Source organism: Habropoda laboriosa, unplaced genomic scaffold (genome assembly GCF_001263275.1).
Source record: "Habropoda laboriosa isolate 0110345459 unplaced genomic scaffold, ASM126327v1 scaffold92, whole genome shotgun sequence".
NCBI lineage: Eukaryota > Metazoa > Arthropoda > Insecta > Hymenoptera > Apidae > Habropoda > Habropoda laboriosa.
In genome coordinates, this window is record NW_017100268.1 from 1,737,178 (window position 1) to 1,758,194 (window position 21,017).

At 38.6% G+C, this 21,017-nt stretch overlaps 1 protein-coding gene across 2 annotated transcripts in view; it reads left to right on the plus strand.

Moving 5' to 3' along the window:
• Positions 1 to 21,017, plus strand: part of LOC108573422 (membrane metallo-endopeptidase-like 1) — a 44,299-nt gene that overhangs the window by 6,049 nt on the left and 17,233 nt on the right. Inside the window, exon 1 of one of the 2 annotated variants that reach the window (XM_017935866.1) lies at positions 9,542 to 9,908. The exons of the other annotated variant lie outside the window; for it this stretch is intronic. Coding sequence (XP_017791355.1) covers positions 9,877 to 9,908 — 32 coding nt within the window. The 5' untranslated portion in view covers positions 9,542 to 9,876. Of the gene's footprint in view, positions 1 to 9,541; positions 9,909 to 21,017 lie in introns of those variants that run through there. 2 annotated transcript variants of the gene reach the window in all.

A 21,017-nucleotide genomic window follows, 5' to 3' on the forward strand; every position in this document is an offset into this window, starting at 1 on the left:
CGTATGGAAATATTTTGTTTCTTTTTCGTTCGGAAATAATACGAATAGGACCTTTGATATTACCGTGAATTCTGACCTTTGGTATAAATTACCTTGAAATATGGCCAAATTTAATCTTACATTTTCTAATGGACATTCTTCCTTTCGAACATAAATTCTTATCCTTATCCCTTGCTACAACGAATCAGACTTGTGGCACACATTCCGGCAAAGATACGACTGGAATAGTTATATTAGTGACGAAAATTAATTTCAATTTTAACTTTTTAATTAACAAGACTTAGGATTACTGTGTGTAATTAATGTTAACTTTTAATACCTAACACAGTACTATAAACAATAAATAACTGATGCTTGGGAAAAAAAAATCATAAGTCAAGGGGTTAATTAATTATATGCATATATTAATTTTTTTTTTATTTAAGAAACCTGTAAATTGATAATGTGTAAATATATATTATGATCTTAACGAAGTACAAGTTCTTAAGTTTACTATAATACGTGTTTCTAGATCTGCATTTTTTAAAAAATTCAATTGAATTTATTGAAATATTACGTATACAAGGTTTCTTCAATCACTCTGACAGTAATTACAATTCAGATATGTTATCGTGGAGGGGAGAGACACACCACTGGTCCCTCCCCTCCAGCATTGAGCTCACCAACGCTGAAGGGGACTGTAACGATTACCCAGCAGGCTGGATATAAATGGACCCAAATTGGTTATTAGGCTAAGCTTTGATAAACATGTTCCATCTTCCATTGGATTTCGATGGATCAACGTGACATCTAATGGATTCGAATCGTAGGTCACTAGATTGCGTTCTAAACGCATTGCTACCGTTAATACTGTACTCCAATGGACCAACGTGCAATTCGACGTGTTTGTGTAATTTTTACACCTCTTCTGGTACCTCTGACGAATATTCAACAGGCTAAGAAAATTTTGCTCATTTTCTTGGCTTCAAAGGTCACTTTTAAGGAGGACCAAGATTACAATTAAAATTCCCTGAATTATTTTAGACATTTCTAAACTGTACATCGCTATCACTCACCATTAAATCGTATAAAAAAGATTGTATCTCGAAGGAACAGTGATCATGCGTTACTGGGATACGAAACCGGACCTTTCGCCTGCCGAATGAAAAGTTTCTCCGATCAATTGATATATCCAGGCCATCTAGGCCGGCAACAAGTTCTTTTTCCGCACAACTTCAATCTCCAAATGACGAAAATTTAATCAGTTGTAAGGGGAACTGGAGGATCTGTCTCTTGTCACGTGACACTTGTGTACCGTGTGTCGTTATCGTGATATTTAACGATGTAAAAGATGGGGCAAGTAGTTTCGATCGAGAGAAGAATACGTGGGGACCGATCTTCGATAAAACGGCCACTGCGACCTGAGTCTAACGGGATAACCTCGATAAACTTTGGCTGGTACGTTGATGTGAAGCCACTCCTAGTAACGCCACTTCGTTTCACGTCTTTGTACGCGTGTCTCGGCGTACGTGCACTAAACTTCTGTGATCTAGATGGGCGTAATCTCGGTTTAACCCTTTGTGCACCGATTCAGGACTCTTGAATCGCGTTATTCTTACTTTTCATTGCTATCCTTGATTATACATGCTTCAAGTAAATATTTTGTACAATTCTTGGGGCTTGAATGCATAGAGTTGGAGAGAATGTAATATTATTAATGTTTCTATCACCTAACTTATAGAGAAGGTACACAAAAAGTTGCTGTCTTCCAAAGAATGGCGTGAAAAACGCAAAAAGATAGTGAAATTTCCTCTGTGTGGTTAATTATGCTGTCTCTAAAGCATCATCTTAGGTCACTCCAGAGAACTCCAAGGAAGTAGTACTTCGAAGTATGCACCAAGCAGGATTCTAAGCACATTAGCTTCGTAGCAATATTTTTTAACGCGAGTGGTATTTTAAAGTGCCATCAGGACATGCAGGATTAAATACAGGTTTCGATTAAGTTTATCGCGAAGATAACATCTTCTCAGCATACTCGTCTAATATAATTAACAGTCAACAATTATTTATTTCATGTTGGTCATCCATGCATCGTCTTATTCCTCCGCAGCGTTAATACCTGTTCAACAGGTAAGAAACCTGAAAATGACCGATAATTAGTTCGTCGACTGTGTACGTTCGTCCGTGTGTAACTTATACCGTTATTGTATCATTGATCATTTTTTCCCTCTTCGATTAATTATCACGAAATCGTCGATCCTATCGAATGTACGAATAGCTGCGTCTCGAACGTGGCAATTCGCTCATTTCACACGACACATTACATACATTCTATCCGTGTACCGGTTCGAAATCGTAACCAGTCTAATATACGAACGTTAACTAAGCGTTCAAGCTCCATCAACAAGATCCAAACAGCATTAAACGTTTCGAATCATGGCGGAGATCCTCGCGTATCTTACGGCCAGTCTGAACTCCTCCTAGATTGCTCTCTGATAGAACGTAGTTAAAAGTGGAACGTCGACGGCCACCTGACTCGGTTAACACGCCTAAGCAAACCGATTGGTCTTCCGCTCCCTACCTATTATGCAAAAAGTCCCCGCTGAATATCTGCTTCCTGCTTATCAACAACGCGCGACGCAACCTCGTGCAACCGCGACTCCGCTATCTCGGCCGCTAATTATATTACGCGCGCCTGCAGGCGTTCCGTAGCCTTTAATTTTCTAGAATCCTGTGCTGTAGGAACGTGTATACATATACACAGAGGAATCGCGTGCAAACGGTTATAACTGTATCTCCCGACCCGTCCAGACATTTCTTCGCCTAGAAATCGCCGCCGCGTTAAATTCGCTTCCTGTCGATCGGCTCTTACGCGTTCTCCTCGCTGATTTGTAATACTCTCTGCATTAGACGAGAAATCCAGGCCGGTACGTAAACTCGAACGTAAACAATTTCGATCGACAGTCCACGGATGCTCGAGAGTCCCGTTTTTGGAATGGATATTGTGCCAGTATCGCGTAGATATCGCCCGATGCTCTAACTGTATCACGGGATTACTGTACGTGATCTCTCATCTGGTTGCTGCGCCAACCGCAGTTGGACGCAAGTTTCTTTTTCCCGTGTCTCTCTGGAGCTTGACGTAAGATAAACCGTAAGCTTCGTGAAGAGCCAAGGAAAGATAGTGACACGGTAAAAAAAAGGATACAGTAGGATACCAGTGTGCCGAGTAAAACGTCCGACGAGAAGATAGCGGACTGATCCTCCTTGCGACACCTTTTCCAGTCGATGGTTTTCTACGACAGTTTAGATTTCCCTGACATCGCGGTCGTTTTAGCGTCACGCTTAACGGTATCTTTCGATATTCGGCCAACGTATGCTCGGGCCAATGGTCGGAACTTTCTTTTCCGTGATTACCACCCGGGATCGGAGATCTTTGTGGCTGCAACAATTGTATAATACCGCGTAATAAAGTTTATCTGCTCGTGTTTGCAGACGGGAATACCTGCGATGAAAAATGTGGATTGTGTTTGCTTCGGCGATGATAATCGATTTAATCTTGAGGCAATCTTTGATGAGAGCAAATGTGATAACAGTTTCGTACTGGGTCGTAAGATAAATATGTAAATTGTCAACAGAGGGAATAATTTTCGGTGAGGAAATCTTGGGTCTTTTCCAAGTCTGATTGGACATACATTTCAGACATATCGAATTAAAATTTAGAAAAGAAACGTATAGAAGTTCTAAATGCCAAATATTTTAAAAACGTCGTGTTACACTAAACTCGGTTTGCTAGAAGAATGACATAACTAAAAAAAGCGTTAATTTTGAGATATCTGCAAAGGATAATTCTAAAAATGAGCTATTTTTATTTGAAAGAGCGTCACTAAAACTAAAATTAAAATTATACTATTTAACAAGAACAATGTCCCAATTCGAAATAGTGCTTTTTAACCCTTTCTTAAATATTTCACTAGAAATCCTCAAAACCCAAAGATTTCAAAAGAAACCAAAATTTGTCATTGCTAAATGATTCAGTAACTAATAACTGTATACCACAAAAAATTGACTTTTATCAATTACGTGTCTCCTCTGCCAAACCAGCGATACCAAAAACTACCCAAATTCGTAATAGACACTTCGTTACAAACTCAAAACATACACCTACTTACTCCAACACAAGCATTACAATGAACCAAAGCAAAAAAAAAAAAGTAGATGTGAATCCATCATTTTTTTCGGCGACATAGACAAATTTCTCCTTTCTTCACCAATTTTTTCAACCGTACCTGTTAGCATAGAGTATCAACGAATAATCGATAGGATGTTTTTAATTAACACCGACACACTTCTCCGTCCGTGGTTCACCGACCCTACCTCCACTTGGATTTCTCCGTCCTCGGCTCGTCAGAGAGACGTTTCAAATCGAGATATCGAACTGCAGTATGTATGTAACCGCGGTGGAAAAACTGCCGACGATTGAACAGCAGCGGAGTAAAACGTATAACGGTATTAACCGTAGTCAGCTTTAGCTATTGTTGGCCAGCGCTGATCGATAAGCTAATCGATGAATTGCTCTGAAAGAAGGCTTATTATTGCCCGGTGCCCTCGATTGAGGCCTGTTACCGTAACGATGTTGTTTTCTGTTGCGAGTAGCGGTCCGATCGGTATCGAGCAATATAACGTAACCGGTTGTGCACAGTCTGATAGGCGATTTTCATTGAATCATAAAACCTGACGCAAAGGAGAATTTAATTTTGAACCGTTACTCGCCGCCGTCGATCGGCGACGGGGTTCACTGGTGAGATTTATAGGATCAAGAAGTGCGCCCGGGTCCCTTTTACGGGGACGAACTTTTATTAAGGTCTCTCCTCGTGTGTGTTAAAGAACAACACGCGGGTAATTCGGGTTAACGCAAATATTTCTTCGGGTTAACGCGTGATTTAGTAGGATTGTGCTTGGAGATGATAGAGCGAGCGCTGTGAGTTTGCGGCGCGGGTTCCACGTCATGAAGAATAGTTTCTGCGAATCGGGAAAAAGAAGGTGAAGGCCGGATAGATCTGCAGGTACAATCGTGGGAATGAAATCGTTGTTGCCTTGGAAGTTATCTTTGACGCTTGATAAATATTTGGCATAACAATGCTACGATAAAATAGACAGTACATATTGCGCAGTTCAGTCGTTTCGATGGAAATTTTCTACGATAATTTTCTATACCCTTGTATTTTTTTCTTTTTTTCTTTAAATTTTTAGTATCTTATAATCTCGAGTATCTTACTTACCTGGTAACTTCTTCGTATTTTCCTTCTTGCATGATTGATGTTTTGCTATTTAGTCTTGTTTTGAGAATCATCGAGAGACGTGAAACTGGTAGAGTAGAATGACACGTTCGATTATTTTCAATTTCTTTTTCTACGTACAATCGTAACGTGGAGTATGAGCAATGTGAGTTTTTCTCTCGCTGTTTCTTGACGCGCTCTATTTTCCAATCTCCACTAATGACACCTGCGTGATACACGCAAGAAAGGAGTAATTGTAAGATACAGATTTATTATCTTAGTGGTTGAACAATTTGGATTTACTTTTCAGAGAGTTTATACTCTCCAGAGAGAGAGAGTAGTTCTTACGTATATTACAACGCGGTGAATGATTTCTCAAGGTGTGATAATCGAAAAACAAAATTTATCTTCCAACTTTTCGAACAGAGTAGGATACCAACAGGTGTTAGAGCGATAAAACACTAACAGGGGGTGACGAACTGGATCAATAGCATTTTCATCGTTGACAGATTGCTGGGCAAGGGTACGAAAGACTGTACTTGACCCCAGCTGACCAAAAGAAATTTATTCTTGGGCCTTTTTACGATCATAGGTTATATTTTATCTTTCTGCCATCATAGATTCGAGGCCCCAGGAAGTTTAGGGATCTCAGATCAGGTTCGTAAGGATTACGTAAATAGGTATTTTGCGATTATAGTCGCAAAATGTAGAATTTTCGGAACAGGTAGTTCTCACTTTACGAATTTTTTGGAGGGGAATTTTTATTTTGAATTGTACGGGGAATCACGCAGCATGTAATGACGTAATGATCAGTTAGAGCCAGCTATACGAATTCACGATTTACGAACGATCGTCAGGAACCAACTACATAATTCGTTGAGGCGGGAAATACCTGTATTTGAAAAACAGGCTTTGTAAACTCCGTCTACTGTATACGATCCAAAATTTAATATTTGTCCTTTTTATAACGGGTCTTCTGAATCTTCTAAAATCTTAAGAACTGCAAATGTCCATAAATTTTACGAAAATAAAAGTAATTTTTATAATTTGGTCATTGATCTAAGGTTATTTCAATAAGAACGAGTATGGACTCTGATTAGTCTTCCCTGGGATGAATTTATTTATTTATTTGTCCCTGAAAATCGTCTACCTGGACTTCGATCATTCTTCCACTGAAGAAATTTATCGTTCTTCTTCGAGGCAAAAATTCTACGACCCTTAATTTCTTCCTCTCGCTATACTTAACTGTTTGATAACTTCCCCTAATCTCCAACACACGATGCTAAAACCTCTATTTTAATTTTGAGTCGACTACGATCGTTATTCCCCTGAATTCTTCAATTTTTCGATTCAACCCATTAATTTTCATATTTTGAAAATACTCCGAACGAAATAACAGAAAAGAAAAACCCATGGCTTCAAGTGTAAACCGACGATAAAATATTTGTCGTCGAAGTTCGACGAATTAAGGAGGCAAGCTGAGCTGCTAAAGAGAAGAATCACGTTGCTTAACCGGTCGATCATACGTTTCGCTCGTTCGGTTGTCTGCTAAAATGCAGGCTGATGTCTATAACGATGCGACCCGTAACTGTATGTTCACCCTATGTAGGTTGAAGCCCTACAGAGTTCCGGAGCCGTTTCTGGGACAGTAGTTTTAAAGTTTGCGCCCAATAGTTTTGAAGCACAGAGCTAGAAGACCGGCGTCGGTTTCTATAACTTTCGGAAACTCGGCCAAACTTACGCATCGCACTTTCCACCTAGCTAGACAGTAGACGTTAATAAATGAATCTCGCCGAGGATACCCAGCGTAAGCGTAACTTCAGAAAGAAATTGATAGCAGCTCTTTCCCGCTCGAAACGAACGATCGTGTGGGAATCTCTCGTGGTTACATTTTTGAAAAATCTTGGCAAAATCATTTTTTTAATCACATCTTATTTATTTATTGTTACACTACTGCATCGTGAATTTCTTTATTATTGTTAATTCTTCTCCCCTTAAAATTGAAGTTGTAATTAACTGTAATTTTGTTTCCTACGAACGAAGAAAAAAATGGGTTAATCTGACTGAATTATAATCTCTCTGGATTGTATAGGGTTAATGTGACGACAGTTCGAAGAGAAAAAGTCATTTCGAATTCGAAACTGTCGAGTTTGATATTGATTTGCAGGGTGAAAAATTTTCGTTTCGTTTCGAGATACGAAACGTATCCAAGAATAATCAGACAAATCTAATACGGGCATTAGTTACTCAAAGGTTACTTCATAAAGATTTCACGAGTGTTATCTGTTTTTCCTTCAGAATTGATTTGTTTGGAGGACGATTCAAGCTAATGAATTGTTATCGTTCATCTATTGTTCGTCGTTAACCAGTTGGATCTAGTTCTCTCTTTAATGTCGTGCGTACAGTTCTTGTCTTGGAGATCCACTTTATCAACCTGAATCATATGGATTGAAAATATCCATTTTTTTTTATACATCTCTATTTATCGTACTGCTTGACGTGTTATCATTATCTTGATTAATACAGTGAATTCAGAAATTGAACATCTTCAAATTAAACAATCGAAATTATATACTTGAAAATTGGTAAGTATCAAAATTGAAAATTTAGGTATAAAATCGTACGAATAAAATAAATTAGAAGTTACGAAGTATAATAAATTAATAGCAGAGAAATATGAATGCTTGAGCTACAGAAAATATCAGCAATAGCTAAAGTTCTGACAAACTATTACGATTAAATGATAATTCATGCTGAACCATCGTATTTTCATTCAAGCTTCGTTGCACGATCATGTGCATACTCGTTGCACGTCGAAATAAATGTTTCCACGATAGATGGTAACCTCAGTGCCGGTTGTGCAGAGGAAGAGGACAATTTTTTCAATGCTTCGGGAATCACTGACGCGCGCAGTATCGCCGTTTCGTTAGAGGCATCGAACAGCAGAACGAAACGAGGATTTTATAAGCGAATGAAAACGTTTAAATAGCTTCGGGACGACGGAGAAGAATCGAACTTCATTCAATTGACTTCATAGAGAAATTTAGGTCACTAGTTAATGTTACAGTAGTGAAATGTTCGTAGAACAAAACAATTCGCGATAATAGTCTAATATGTATACGCACGGAATTATCGGTATTTGAAAAAATACGAAAAACGTACAACTATGATTTATTAGGTTACAGAATGAAAAAATAAAAAAATTGTTACATATCATTGAAATGGTTCAAAAGTTGCACAACAGGCTCGGTATTTTAGCACACAATATAATTTAATATGTATATTCTCCACATATGCATCGAACAGAAAGCTTTCTTATTTGTCTTATTTTTAATTGAATTAATTACGATTAATTCTCACAGAGAATCGTGCATTGAGTAATTTAGGTTAGCGTGTTACAGTGACACGGAGAGTAACTTCCACGGGAGGTTACTTACAATTTGCCTTTCGTACAGAAAAGGTAACCGTAGATTGGCACATTTTTATCGAAACTTTAAACTCAAATATGTAAATAGAATCACTCAAAATTTAAGTTCAACCCTTGTGTAGCGCCATGTGACTTGTATGTTAAATACATATCCATTTATCTATATTTTATAGTCTCATTTTACTTACTTACTGTTATAGCCAGTTTTCTAATAATAATTGCAATTCAAAAAAAAATATGAATCAAAATTTTTTTCTCACGAACGAAGAATTGTACTTCGAATTAAATAAAATAAGAAGAAAAGGCATGGAACGTATCGCTTCACAAAGTATTCAAACAATAGCAAAATTTCAGTTATACCTGCAAACGTTGACCGGCGACGATTCGTTTCAAACAAAAATCGATAAGCCAAAAAGAAACGAAATTCGATGTACGTATATACACGTTTCTGGCGAAAGCAAGCACTGAAGAAATTAAAAGAAACATTACAAATACAGCTAGTCAATTTCTCAATATTTCAAAACATCACTGTCATATCAAACATCACCATCCCCTTAACTGATAAGCCCGGCGATCATGTACGGCAGGAGAGTGTCTCGTTCCGCGCGCGCGGCTCTTTTAATGAATCATTAAACGCGGCTCGATTTCGTTTCTCCTAAAAGTGGTCCGCGGAGTCGAGAATCCGCCCGCGATTTTTCGGCAAATCGGCCAGAACCTTTCCGGGAGTGCGGAAAAAGGAAGAGGAGAGCACTGAAACGCGGAGCGGTCGAATGGGAACGAGAAAGAGAGGGCGAGAGAAGTAGGGAGAGGGCGTTTAAATACGAGGAGAGACGCGCGTGCTCCTTCAGTCCGGCGCTAACAGCCCAAACCGATTCATATCCGGACCCCGGAAGGAAGGAGAAAGGAGTCTCGCGAGGACACAGAGATCAGCGGAAACTTTGAAACGATAGGAAAATCGCAAAGAAGTAGAGAGGAGAAAATTTGATCGAAAGACGGAGAGTAAAGTTCGAACTTCCGGGATCCACGAAGAATCGCGTTCCGTTCGTCCAGAAATTCAAGTAATCAGTTGCGGCGAGCTGTTTACAAAGGACCCAGATAAAAGAGAGTGTGTGTGGTAATGTGTAAGTGAAAGAAAAAACAAAGTTTCGCCGGAAAAGAATTGAAAGGAAGAAAATCGAGGAGAGGGAGCCAGATATGACAAACAGCATGAAGCAGACTGTTATTAAGTGAGTTTTCATTCGTTCATTTTCTCCGTGAAAAGGTAGCTAACGATGAATGGGAAAATTGGCGGAATCGAGTCTCGCGGACTTCTATGGGAATTACCGAACTGAAATATCGTGATAACGCTTTCGATGTGTTAAACATTTCGTCTGGCGCCTTATCATTAGGATCTTCTTCGAGTTCAAACAGAGAATATCTAATTCTGCATCACTTTCCTTTCTCTCTCTCTCTCTCTCTCTTGTTTTTTTATTTAAATTTCCACTCTGACCTTACACTCTCCGATATTATACTTATAACTTTGTCGTTAGTTTCGACAAAGTTATGTAAGCTCGCTAAAAACTAGTCTCACTGATGAAACTTCGTGATGCGAAACTGAAACGAAAAATTATCTCGTTGTGCTGGATGAAAGCGTCCTTATCGTCGATAAAGATATATACGCCGAAGTAATTGAAGTAATCGGTTGGCTAGGATATTATCACCGCGAATGCACATTCGTCATTGCTCCAGCTAGGATTGTTTGCAAGAGCCTGCATCGCGAGCGTGTCTGTTGTCTGACCGCGATAAAATGAAATGACTGTGCGAAATAATCACATAAATATCCAATCGTGAATCGAGTAGAGACGTGTATCGTTCGACGATAGAGCTGTGTTCAATTGAAAAAGCTAGAAAAATTGAGAGGAAACAACTTCGATCGCTTCGATTCACGAGCTTCTGTTCCATGTTATTTCCTTCGAGCCGCTTTGTTTATTTGGCGGCAAATGCTTGGCGCCGAGATAGAAACTTATCGTGACGTACACTTACCATTCGAGATTACATCGGCGTGTAAATGACGTTTCGCCCCGTTGATTATCGAAAAAAGTTTCCGAAACTGTCAGATGCATTATCTCGTGTCGTCAACACAGCGGAGAAGACCTACTTCTTTGCTCGAACGTTTACAGTCCCTCCAAACACGCGTTTATCGCCCTGAAATTTGTCCTATCGAGGAAAGAGCTTCTCTGTATCTTCGCGTGTGATGTCCTCGGCAAACAAGGTGAACGTTATGAATCGCCAGAATAGATAACGATCGTTCCAGTATCAAAACACAGTGCCCGCATCTAACGAGCAACGAAGTGTTTAAATGCCAAGCTGTCTAAATCGTTCATCCGTTTCTCGATGATTTTTTCATAGCGAACGCGTTTCATAGTTGATGGTCGCGTTACTCGGCTAACGTATCGACTAATTAACTCAACTCGATCTAACTTCTTACATAAACGAAAACAACCGTTCTTCTTCCTCCTCTTCGAGAGAAATCCCGTGATTTCAATGCAGGCCCCGAGATTCTCGGTGATAAAACACGCTATCCAGGCATTGATGTTACGCCGTTTTGCCGTTATTGTAACCGCAACATTTTCGAAAGCTCCTTAAAATTCGTCCGCGAATCCCTCCGCGATGTGTACTTCAGTTTCACCCGAAGAATTTCGCGTTTATGCAGATCGTTTGACATTTGCATCCTTGGCAAGCTCCATATTTTTTCTTCTTTTTTTGGACCTCTGACATGGTAACCCAGTTGTGTGAAATATCAGCGCGCATAATTTCTTCGAAATTCTTACGCCTTCCATTAATCCTTGTGTAAACAACTAAAATCATTCACGATTGTTTCAAGCTTTGATACGTAAAATTGTCTGCATAAATTGTTATTTTGGAAACTTACATCGGCGTAAAAATGTCCGAAACGCGGAGATCCAGGACGATTTGGCGACACTTTCACAAGAACGTAAAAAATTGTTCGAGGAAGATATATTTTCTCAAATTTGTTCATCGTTAGTAAATTCGTGCAGTTAAATACGAGTCATCATCTGCTTGCTAACATTCAATTCACTTCCTGGCCGACGAAATCAATTAGCGACGTGATACTAAACACGATCGTATCGCGGCGAGGATATTTATTCGCGGTTGTCCGAAGTTTCTGGATCTTCTCTAGATTAAAAACAAATTTTCCATCTGACTTCGTAACCGGTGAAAAATTCGTATATCTGAGAATCTCGATCCGTTTATCTGGATCTCTCGTGCGCGGTCGGTAGGGAAGTTTCTTGACGCGTCCATTTTGTTTATCGGCCAACCGTCGACACGGTTTTCAATCAAGTTTCCGCGTTCGCAGTTGGCCGTAACGCGAAATGTTGAATGTCACGCGCGGCTGCAACTGATCACCATAGTACAGTAATCGGTTGCGTCAAATCTGTTTTCCGCGTTCGAGTTTGTATACGCTAGACACGTACACTACCGGCCAAAAGTTTGGAATCAGCGTTGCAATTTACACAAAAATTTCCAGAAAAAAGTCAGCGACTTTGACAATTTTTTATCGTTCTGTTACACCTTCAAATATTTTCATTCTTAGTCCTTAGTTTTATCTGTATTCACAACTAGTCACCCACTTTCACCATTACTTGTACTGGACTCTTCGCCTTCCAATTCTCCTCTCAACTCTTCTGCATAGTCACAAGTCCATCTTCCCAGAACCCTTAAACAGCCCTAATTTTCTCCATTTCCGCGTTCATTCTCCATTCTACCACGCGCCGCACGTCACGTATCATCAAAAATCTCTGTTAAATAAAGTTCTGTTTCACGCAACGACGATCCCTAAATGTTTTAATTCAGCGATACCCCAATATCTGCTCCTAGTTTCGAAGAATTGGAGCAAACCCAATTTTCAAACTTTTGGCCGGTAGTGTATGTATTTCGCGAAAAGGAAACACTCGGTGAACGTAAGTACGAGACGCGTTAATCATGTTACCGATCGAGCCTTAAAAAGAAGAAAGAAAAACAAAAGGACTCGGTAAAAGTTGCCTGTAGCTGTACGTAGTTCCACAGCTTCGGCCTCTGCCATTGCTACACCTAAACGTGCCTCGTGAGCCTTTGAATGCCTGCGCGTAGATCGATCCCATGATCGAGGAGTGATTGACATTCAGAGATCTAGGCGGTCTCGTTCTCGTTTCGACGAAGATTACATTCAATGCGGAATTATTTAGGATCTCTTAAAGGTTAAAGAATGTAGCTCTTTCTGCTTTTTACGCGTGTTTTCAGATAGCACGATAACGTTGAACAAGTAGAATGTTTCGAGTAGAATTCAGGCGTGAGGTTTGCCTGATAACTTCTTTCTTCCTATCTCTGCTAATCTGCCGGAGCGATTTGAAAAGCTACATTTTGCAAAATGTCTGATCTACTTATGGTAACAAATTACAAGGGCTAAGGTTATCTACCGTCTCGCTGAATATTTTTGCGTTTGTGTATGTTCTTTGAAGTTGTACTTTAGGTAGAGATCGTTTTCATCTTTTAGCAAATTTATCGAGCTGCTTGAAACAAGAAATTGACGATGTAATGTGCTCGTTGTTTTGATAAATTTGACTTAATAGAGCTTTCACCGGGACTTTTTCTTTTTGATTTAGATTTCCAATAGAATTAAATCCTGATAGATCTCTTTTCCTCTGTACTTCACTATCTGAAGAGAATATCACAGTTTTCCAACCACTCGTATTACAACTTCTATTTTAAATAGAAAAATTCTTGGTTGTTTTTGCTTTTTTGCGCCGTTTCGTGTTCTAAGGTTCGTTTCACACGGCACACCTTATAGTTTCCTCGACGACGCGTTCTCGATACACTATCAGGGTTTCTTCTTCCAAGTTTCTCGTGGGGCCGCCTCCTAAATCATTTTTGCAAACAATTGGCGACAACCTTGTATCACTTCTCGTCGATTGCACAACAGCCTTCCTCCTCTCTCCCCTATTGATTCTGCATCGCTGTTTAACGTTTGACGGTCAATAGGATGCGAAACCGATCGAACAACGACAATTTCGAACTGGATGTTCTTCGAATTTCGCGCGGACGAAACGTATTCGTCGTGTTGTTCCATTGTGAAACGAACCGGTGGCGCGAAATCGATTTCTGCGGTTCTGATCTAAACGAATATTTTATTTTCTCTCCCGTGGAAAATCTAACCGCGAATTTTCACTTTCACATTTTATATAATCTGATTATTGAAATCTTGCACCGGCGATATATTCGCTTTAATCTCGCGAATACTGAATTTTCTGAAACAGTGATAATTATTTATATTAGAACATTCGATTCAACTTTAATCTAGAAAATAAATAATCCAGCTGTTCTTCTTTTTTTGCTGAAAAACATTCTTGGAAAATGTGAGTTCGCAGGATTCAGTAATTAGAGTCGTTCATTTGTAACAAAGAATTTCATTGTTCCAGTTAATCGCTTTTCTTGCATACAAACTTCACAAGCAGTGCAATTGAAGTATGTAAAAAGTGGATCATAAATGCAAATGGAGAGAAATCGTGCAGAAAGTTGAAACGAGCTTAGCTTCGAAACAATTACCTTTCAGCATTGTGTGCAGATGAACTTTTTTTTTTTCTTAATCATTCGTTGACACAATAATGTAGGGATTAATAAGGAGAACGATTAATAATACTCGTGATAATGGAATACATTACTGCGCCGTGAGTACGTAAGCGTATCAGTGTAATTGTAGCGACATACTTGAGATAAAAATTTTTAAAACGAATTTTAACGAGATTTTGATCTTCGCGATGACGAGGGGCTATTTAAAAAAGACAACAAAAATATGTGTTTCACTTACAGTTCTTTCTTTTTTTTTCTTCGAGTAGTCGAGTTGTTTGTATATTCGTATCTCGTCACGCGTTTGCCATACTTAGAGAAACAAGGAGACAATGTTAAAACCTACGATTGGATTACCAGCAGTAAATCAGTGTTACACGTGCCTCGTAATAACGTTATTGTCAGTGTTTGTTCAAGGTGGTCGCACATCTTGATGCGAAAGAACGGAAATCTACTCGACATTGAGTCGAAGATATTGCCTCGTCAACAGCTCCTCGTTACCTCGTTAACAGCTGAGAAATAACCATTCTTTGCGGCGTACAATATACACAGGATGGGACACCTAATTATTAGGTCATTTCATAAGTTCGTGTCGAATTTTATCCTTCAGATTAATATTTTTAACGAACCTTTAAATTTGATTAAAAAAGAAAACATAAGCTTCTTCTAATTCCACAACTATTTTACATTTTTCATTTTTTTTTTTTGTTTTTATAAGACCACTACATGCTGTAGCATTTTCTTGGATTTTCATTAAAATATTTTTATTTATGGAATGACCTAATTATTTTCTCTAGCTATGGCTATTATTTGTAAAATTTTTATACGCAATTTAAATGGTTTCAAAGGGAAGAAATGGCCAAGAATTTTTATAAATTCCACTTTTCCTGTTTTCTTCTTTAGTCACATATGCTCCCTTACACGAATGAATATATTCTTTTCTACTGTTATTATAGCAGACAATGATGTGTATTTAATTTTTCGCCATTTCTTCCATCTTGCTCACCCGTTGAAGCCATTTAAATCACGCATTAAACAGTATAGAGCGACATTTTCAGCAACAGAAACTGATCCGTGAAAACGGACATTTCAAAGCATAATAAAAGTATCGGATAGAAAGTTCGGAGAGGTTGTATCAATGGTACGGTGATCGTATAAATCGCGATCGTAGGGAAGGAAGAGGCGCTCGATAAATAAATGATCGTTGAGAGGAAATGTAAAGTTAGCAAGACTTGGCGCCGTGCGTAAATTCGACAAAGTCCGAGTTACACACGCGAGTGTGTAAAAATTCGGAAAAATAAAGCCTCGTGTACGATCGCCAGAATTGTTGCATAAAAGGACTGTTTGCAAATATACAAACGAGGTTAAACTTAAATTGCTTTTCGAAGACTTGGCGATAAAATGGACGTCGCTTAACAGCTTCGATAACGACAGTATTCGACGTTACACAACGCGAGGTAGATTTTAGATAAAAGAAATGGGACGATTCGTTGCGTCGCGCATTTTCTACAGCGGATGTGTGCACCTGACGACGACGTTGCGTCTGACGCGGTATATGCACTACCTGTGTGTTAACGCCCGTTGTTGTGCGGGCATAAGCAACGTCGACGACGACGTCGTTTGTCATCGAGTTTAATTAAATTCGTTGCTATGTAATAAACGTGGCGCGGCAGAAACTTGCAAATTTTCCCCATCACCGGTTCCGTTAACGTCTTTTATAGCCATCTGTCCATTTGACGAAATCACCGGCCACGTTGATCAATTTAGTTTTCCTTCGCCGTTACAATCGAAGGTAAAAAGAAACAGAAGAGTTACGGCTATTGATCGAGCAGGCCAAAGTGGTCAACTCCACTTTTTCAATTTTTTCTTAGATTTTAGTGTCAAAGCACTTGATCGATTCTTATTTTTATATGTTCAAAATTAATTTCCTTAATTAGGCTCGACACCGTTAAATGGTAAAAATTTTGATGGCCGTTGAACGATGAATAATTTATTTCAGAGGCCAGTGTGATTAGCTAAGTAACTTTTTAACGCAACAGTATGAAAAATATTTATATTTCGTGTATATAATTTGCAAACGCTTATGATAATTTCCATCAATTTTCTCTACTTTCTGCGGAGTTAATCGATCTGGCAAATGAGCTCAATTATAGATATCTCGTCTACTTGCTGTCGAGCACGTTTCGTTTCGAAGATGCTCGACGTCAAGTAAGCATGTTCCCTTCAAGAAGAAGTATCGCGATTACGCGGTTTTTTTAAAGATAGAAGGAAAACGTGGTATCTCGGTGAAATTGATCGTATCTCGCGATTCTTCGAGCGCGAGTTCGTGGGATATCGGTGAATGAAAAATTGGCAATCGAGCAACGGAAAAATAGCTGTTACAACCTCTAAATTTTTGAATTCCCATATTTCCGCAAATTATACTTTCCAGAACATTTCCATCGTCGTTAAGAAAAACCACAAACGTGAAATAATGCTAGAAAAGAAAAAGAAAAATGATATACCTCACAATCGGTAATTTCGTAATGTTCAACAGATTGCGTAACGGATAGAAACGTGACATAAAACTCGCAATCTTTTTTCTTATTCAGTATCGAAATCGATATCTAAAAAGAGTGTCATAATTTAGGAACCTGTTCTCTTTTTTTCTCATCTAGAATTTCCACAGAAATAATTCGAAACGGGAGAACGAGGGAGGTCGGTGGACATTTTGCCCAAATTTTTATTGCACCTTCGCCACGAAGGAAGTGAAAGCGTTCGACTTCCTCGCGGAGTAGTGACCAACTCGGAGAAACCCGACGATTATAATGTGAAAAAGAAGCAGAGATGCACGCTGCTCTGAGAATGTCGCGGGAATTACGAAAACCGCGCGATGTTGCAAGCGATTTGCGCGAAATCGAAGAATAATAAAACAATGGTACGTGTGCTGATGCACCGTTTAAACATTTGCGTGCAACCTCAGGTAAACACCGCGTGTGCGTTATTGAATTTTACTAGAGGATCAATTTTGCCGCTTCGTTTATACAACACACTTTTTTCATTTTTTTATTAAGTTTCAAGTATTCCGTTACATCCGGACTATTTCGATTGCAGCGTGTGATTTTATTACATACGAAACGCTTCGGTTTTATTGCGATAATACTAAATACGGTTAACGGTGGTTAGCCTGAAACAGGTTTAAGAAAAGGAAACTAAACGTCTTCTATGCCATTTAGTCTAGAGTTTCTCTGCTCTGTTATATGATTCTGGACTATTTTAAAGCAAGTTCTAGTCTTATAATTTCGAGCATAAATTTCGAAGAGGAAATTCCACGCTTCTTCCTAGTTTGCTTGATCCAAGATTTCTATATAGACGCGTATAATCGGACGCGATAATTAATTTTAATTTTTAGATATGTAGTTTTCTATGTCGTTGAAAGAAATTTTACCGTATTCTTGGTCCTACTTAGGATAGAATTCTTTTCACTCCGTTATGTAGCTTCGAATAATTTCTTTTTGTTTTGTTTATTTAAATACGCGAGAGTATATCAAGATTACGTTTTGTACCAGCTTTCCTACAAAACTTATTCCATATAATGCCACGTTTGTGATACTTTCTCTTTGTTCGTGCACAGGGTGTTCAGTTTAACGAACCGTACGATTTTTCAGCCATTAAAAGAATAAATAAAAAGAGCAACAAAAATCGATAATAATGTGTCTGTGACGAGTGGACTTTTTCTTATAGTGAAATTCGCCTTGAATTTTTTAAATCGAACCTTCCAATTTTTTCCAACGATATTGTAGGCAAAATTAATACGAATCGAACCTGTACAAAATGTGACACGTTTATTCGTACAATATTAAATTTAACGCAGTGAAAATAATAGCACATTTTTATCACGAAGTGTTTCGTGCAAATTTCTGTTATTTTCTTAATTTCTCCTGTTTCTTGTATTTTATATTTTCATTTGCATATCGTGGTAAAATAACATTTCTTTCATTTTCAACGTTTGACACAATATATTCTCGAAAATTGTTTACACGAGACAATTTGTTTAAATATCGTTATCAGGCAAACATTCGCATTCCTCTAGTTTCATTCTTAAATGATCCGCGCACAATACGTACTGTGCGAAAAATGAAAGAAAAGGACAAAATATTATTCTTGTCGCAGCTACGTGATTATGACTGAATCGGAACGACGTTCTTCATTTGCATACCTGCTTGTGCATAACCGGTTGTGTTCACCGACAGATCATTGTCTTATCAAGCTCACTTCTTCGGCTTGTGCATAAAAGGCGCGTTACTTTCTACAGGAAGTGACTGTTCCACGTAGTAACTACCTCGATGCCGATACAGAAAAGCGGTTCATTCGTTCAAACACGGCTGTCGTTGAGAATTATGCAGATATTTATGTCTGTCTTTTACTCAAACCTTGACAAAGGTTTGTCTCCGATGCAGACCACGTTCGGTTCACACTAACACGTGCAATTATTTTTCAAACTACTCGGAGCACGTGAGATACCTGTTTCATTTGGCGGGAAAATTTTTAAATCCGAATTATATTGTTCGATATGTGAAAATGAAAGCGCATATTTCTTCAATATTCTCATTGATCCGTATTTCCAGGTAGCGAAGAATGATTAATTACCTGCAACGTGATTCAATTGTTTCGATATCACGGTTACACGAATGGTATCGTGTGCCATGATTCACAGGAATTATCAGTTAATTGCTAATAACTGCACAATCGCAATATTTTCTCAATGAAATGCATTAGACGTTTAAAAGTGATACTTTATGTACCTCATATTCCTCTGTCTATTTGGTAACCTTAGTGTTCGATATAATACAAATATTACTTAGTACAATATTTCAAAAACAATTTCAAGTGAATGATTCCTATATGTAAAAATTTTCAATGTTAATTTCAGTGTACAAAAATTTCATCTGAATAATTTCAATACGTAAAAATGTCAAATGAGTAATTTCGATATATAAAAATTTCAAGGGAATAATCTATCAAGACATCGATAATTTTGCTATTTTATTATACAAAGACTGTAAGTTAGATAAGAGTCCTATTACTTCTGAATAGAAGTACAGACTGAAAATAGATACACCGCTGATCCAAAACAGCTTACATAAGTTTCCAACGATAGAAAAACCGTCGTGCTCCTGCACAAAATTCGAACAATCGCATAAATCATTTCCTGCCACTTTTCGCTTCCGCGATAAGCATTTGCAGTCACCTTGGTACCAACGAGAATTATTCCTGACGGAACTGGGTGTACACCGCGAAGGTGGTCAACGAATTTGTATTCCACGCGACAAGACACTCCTTCGTTTCCTTATCGCGTCCACCCTGAAGAACGAACGAGGTCCCCGTGGTTTTACGAATTCTCGCTAAAGAGGACGGCCGAGAAACCTGGTTCGTGGCCCGGGTTAATTGAAAATCGAGGCGGACAGAGGAGTCTTTCGTGCTGCGAAGACAGTCTGCGAGGCCTTCGTTCTTGAAGAGGACCTCGCGCGACGCCCACCATCCTCCGTTCAATGAGAAAATTGAAGAAACTGCGCGGCAACTTGGACGTTTTTAAGGATCTCGCGAGATTGTAAAATTGCACGTGATATGTTCTACGCGAAACTGGAAAATTGAGGAAGCGTTTTAAAATGTAGCGACGCCAGAGGAATTCGTGGAATGGAGCGCCGATTTTGCCGCGCATAGAACGTCACTGATTCACCTAATTCGCGGAAATGAGACCGCTGCTTAATGGACGATAATTGACGGTTATAATTCATTTGTCCGAAGTCTTGAGAGAGGAAGATCACGGCCAGGATCAAGAATAGGTAGCGAGGTCGAGTTAACCGTGAAGTACCTAATGGAAATTCTTCGAATGATTGATTAGAGTGCTGACTTTCAGTCGGTGTGCCGCGAAAAATCGAAATCTCGTGTCCAAGATTTTTTAATACAAAAGAAAAAAAAAACATTTTTGTTTTGTAAATCAGTCAAAAATGTATACATACTTTTTGTTGTCAGAGATAAACTAGGTTAAAATCGCTGAATTAGAGTACATAGGTTCAAATAGTTGGAACGTTAAATGCAGCTCCAGAAATCGAACAGAAATAATAAATTGAGCAGATAAACAGATTATCCACGATGGAACGATTAACCTGTTCTTATCGGTTTTTATCTGATCACTTCAATTCAAACGGGACGAGTGACAATTTCAATTCTGTCCAGATAATTAAGTTACGTGAACAATTAGATACCCGAAAGGAAATAATTCATCGATAAAATTAGTTGCAAATACGTTTTCCTTAATTTTCATAATGACTGAATTTTTCGACCCGTTTCTTAATACGTTCTTCTGCTTCGTCGATCATTTTCTCCTGAAATATTCACATATATATTTCTATACTTCTATAGCAAAAACCAGTTCAAATATAATGGAATAATTACGAAGAAGCCAAAGGAGGAGGTCGTTGTTTCGTGTACACGTACAAGGTACACGTTTTGTTCATTAGTATACCATTCACGCTCGTTTTATACCATTTCGATTCGACACGGTTTCGTGGTCATGCTTCTCCTTCGACGAAATCCCTGCTAGCAGATCCGCCTGGGGCTCGCTGCAGAATATCAACTTTGAAAGGCAATAGAACCTCTCGTTATTTCGTCATCAGACACAAAAGTAAATCTGTTCTTCGTATACATTTAAAAATAACAACTTCGTCCATTTAATTCGTTTAGCTAAA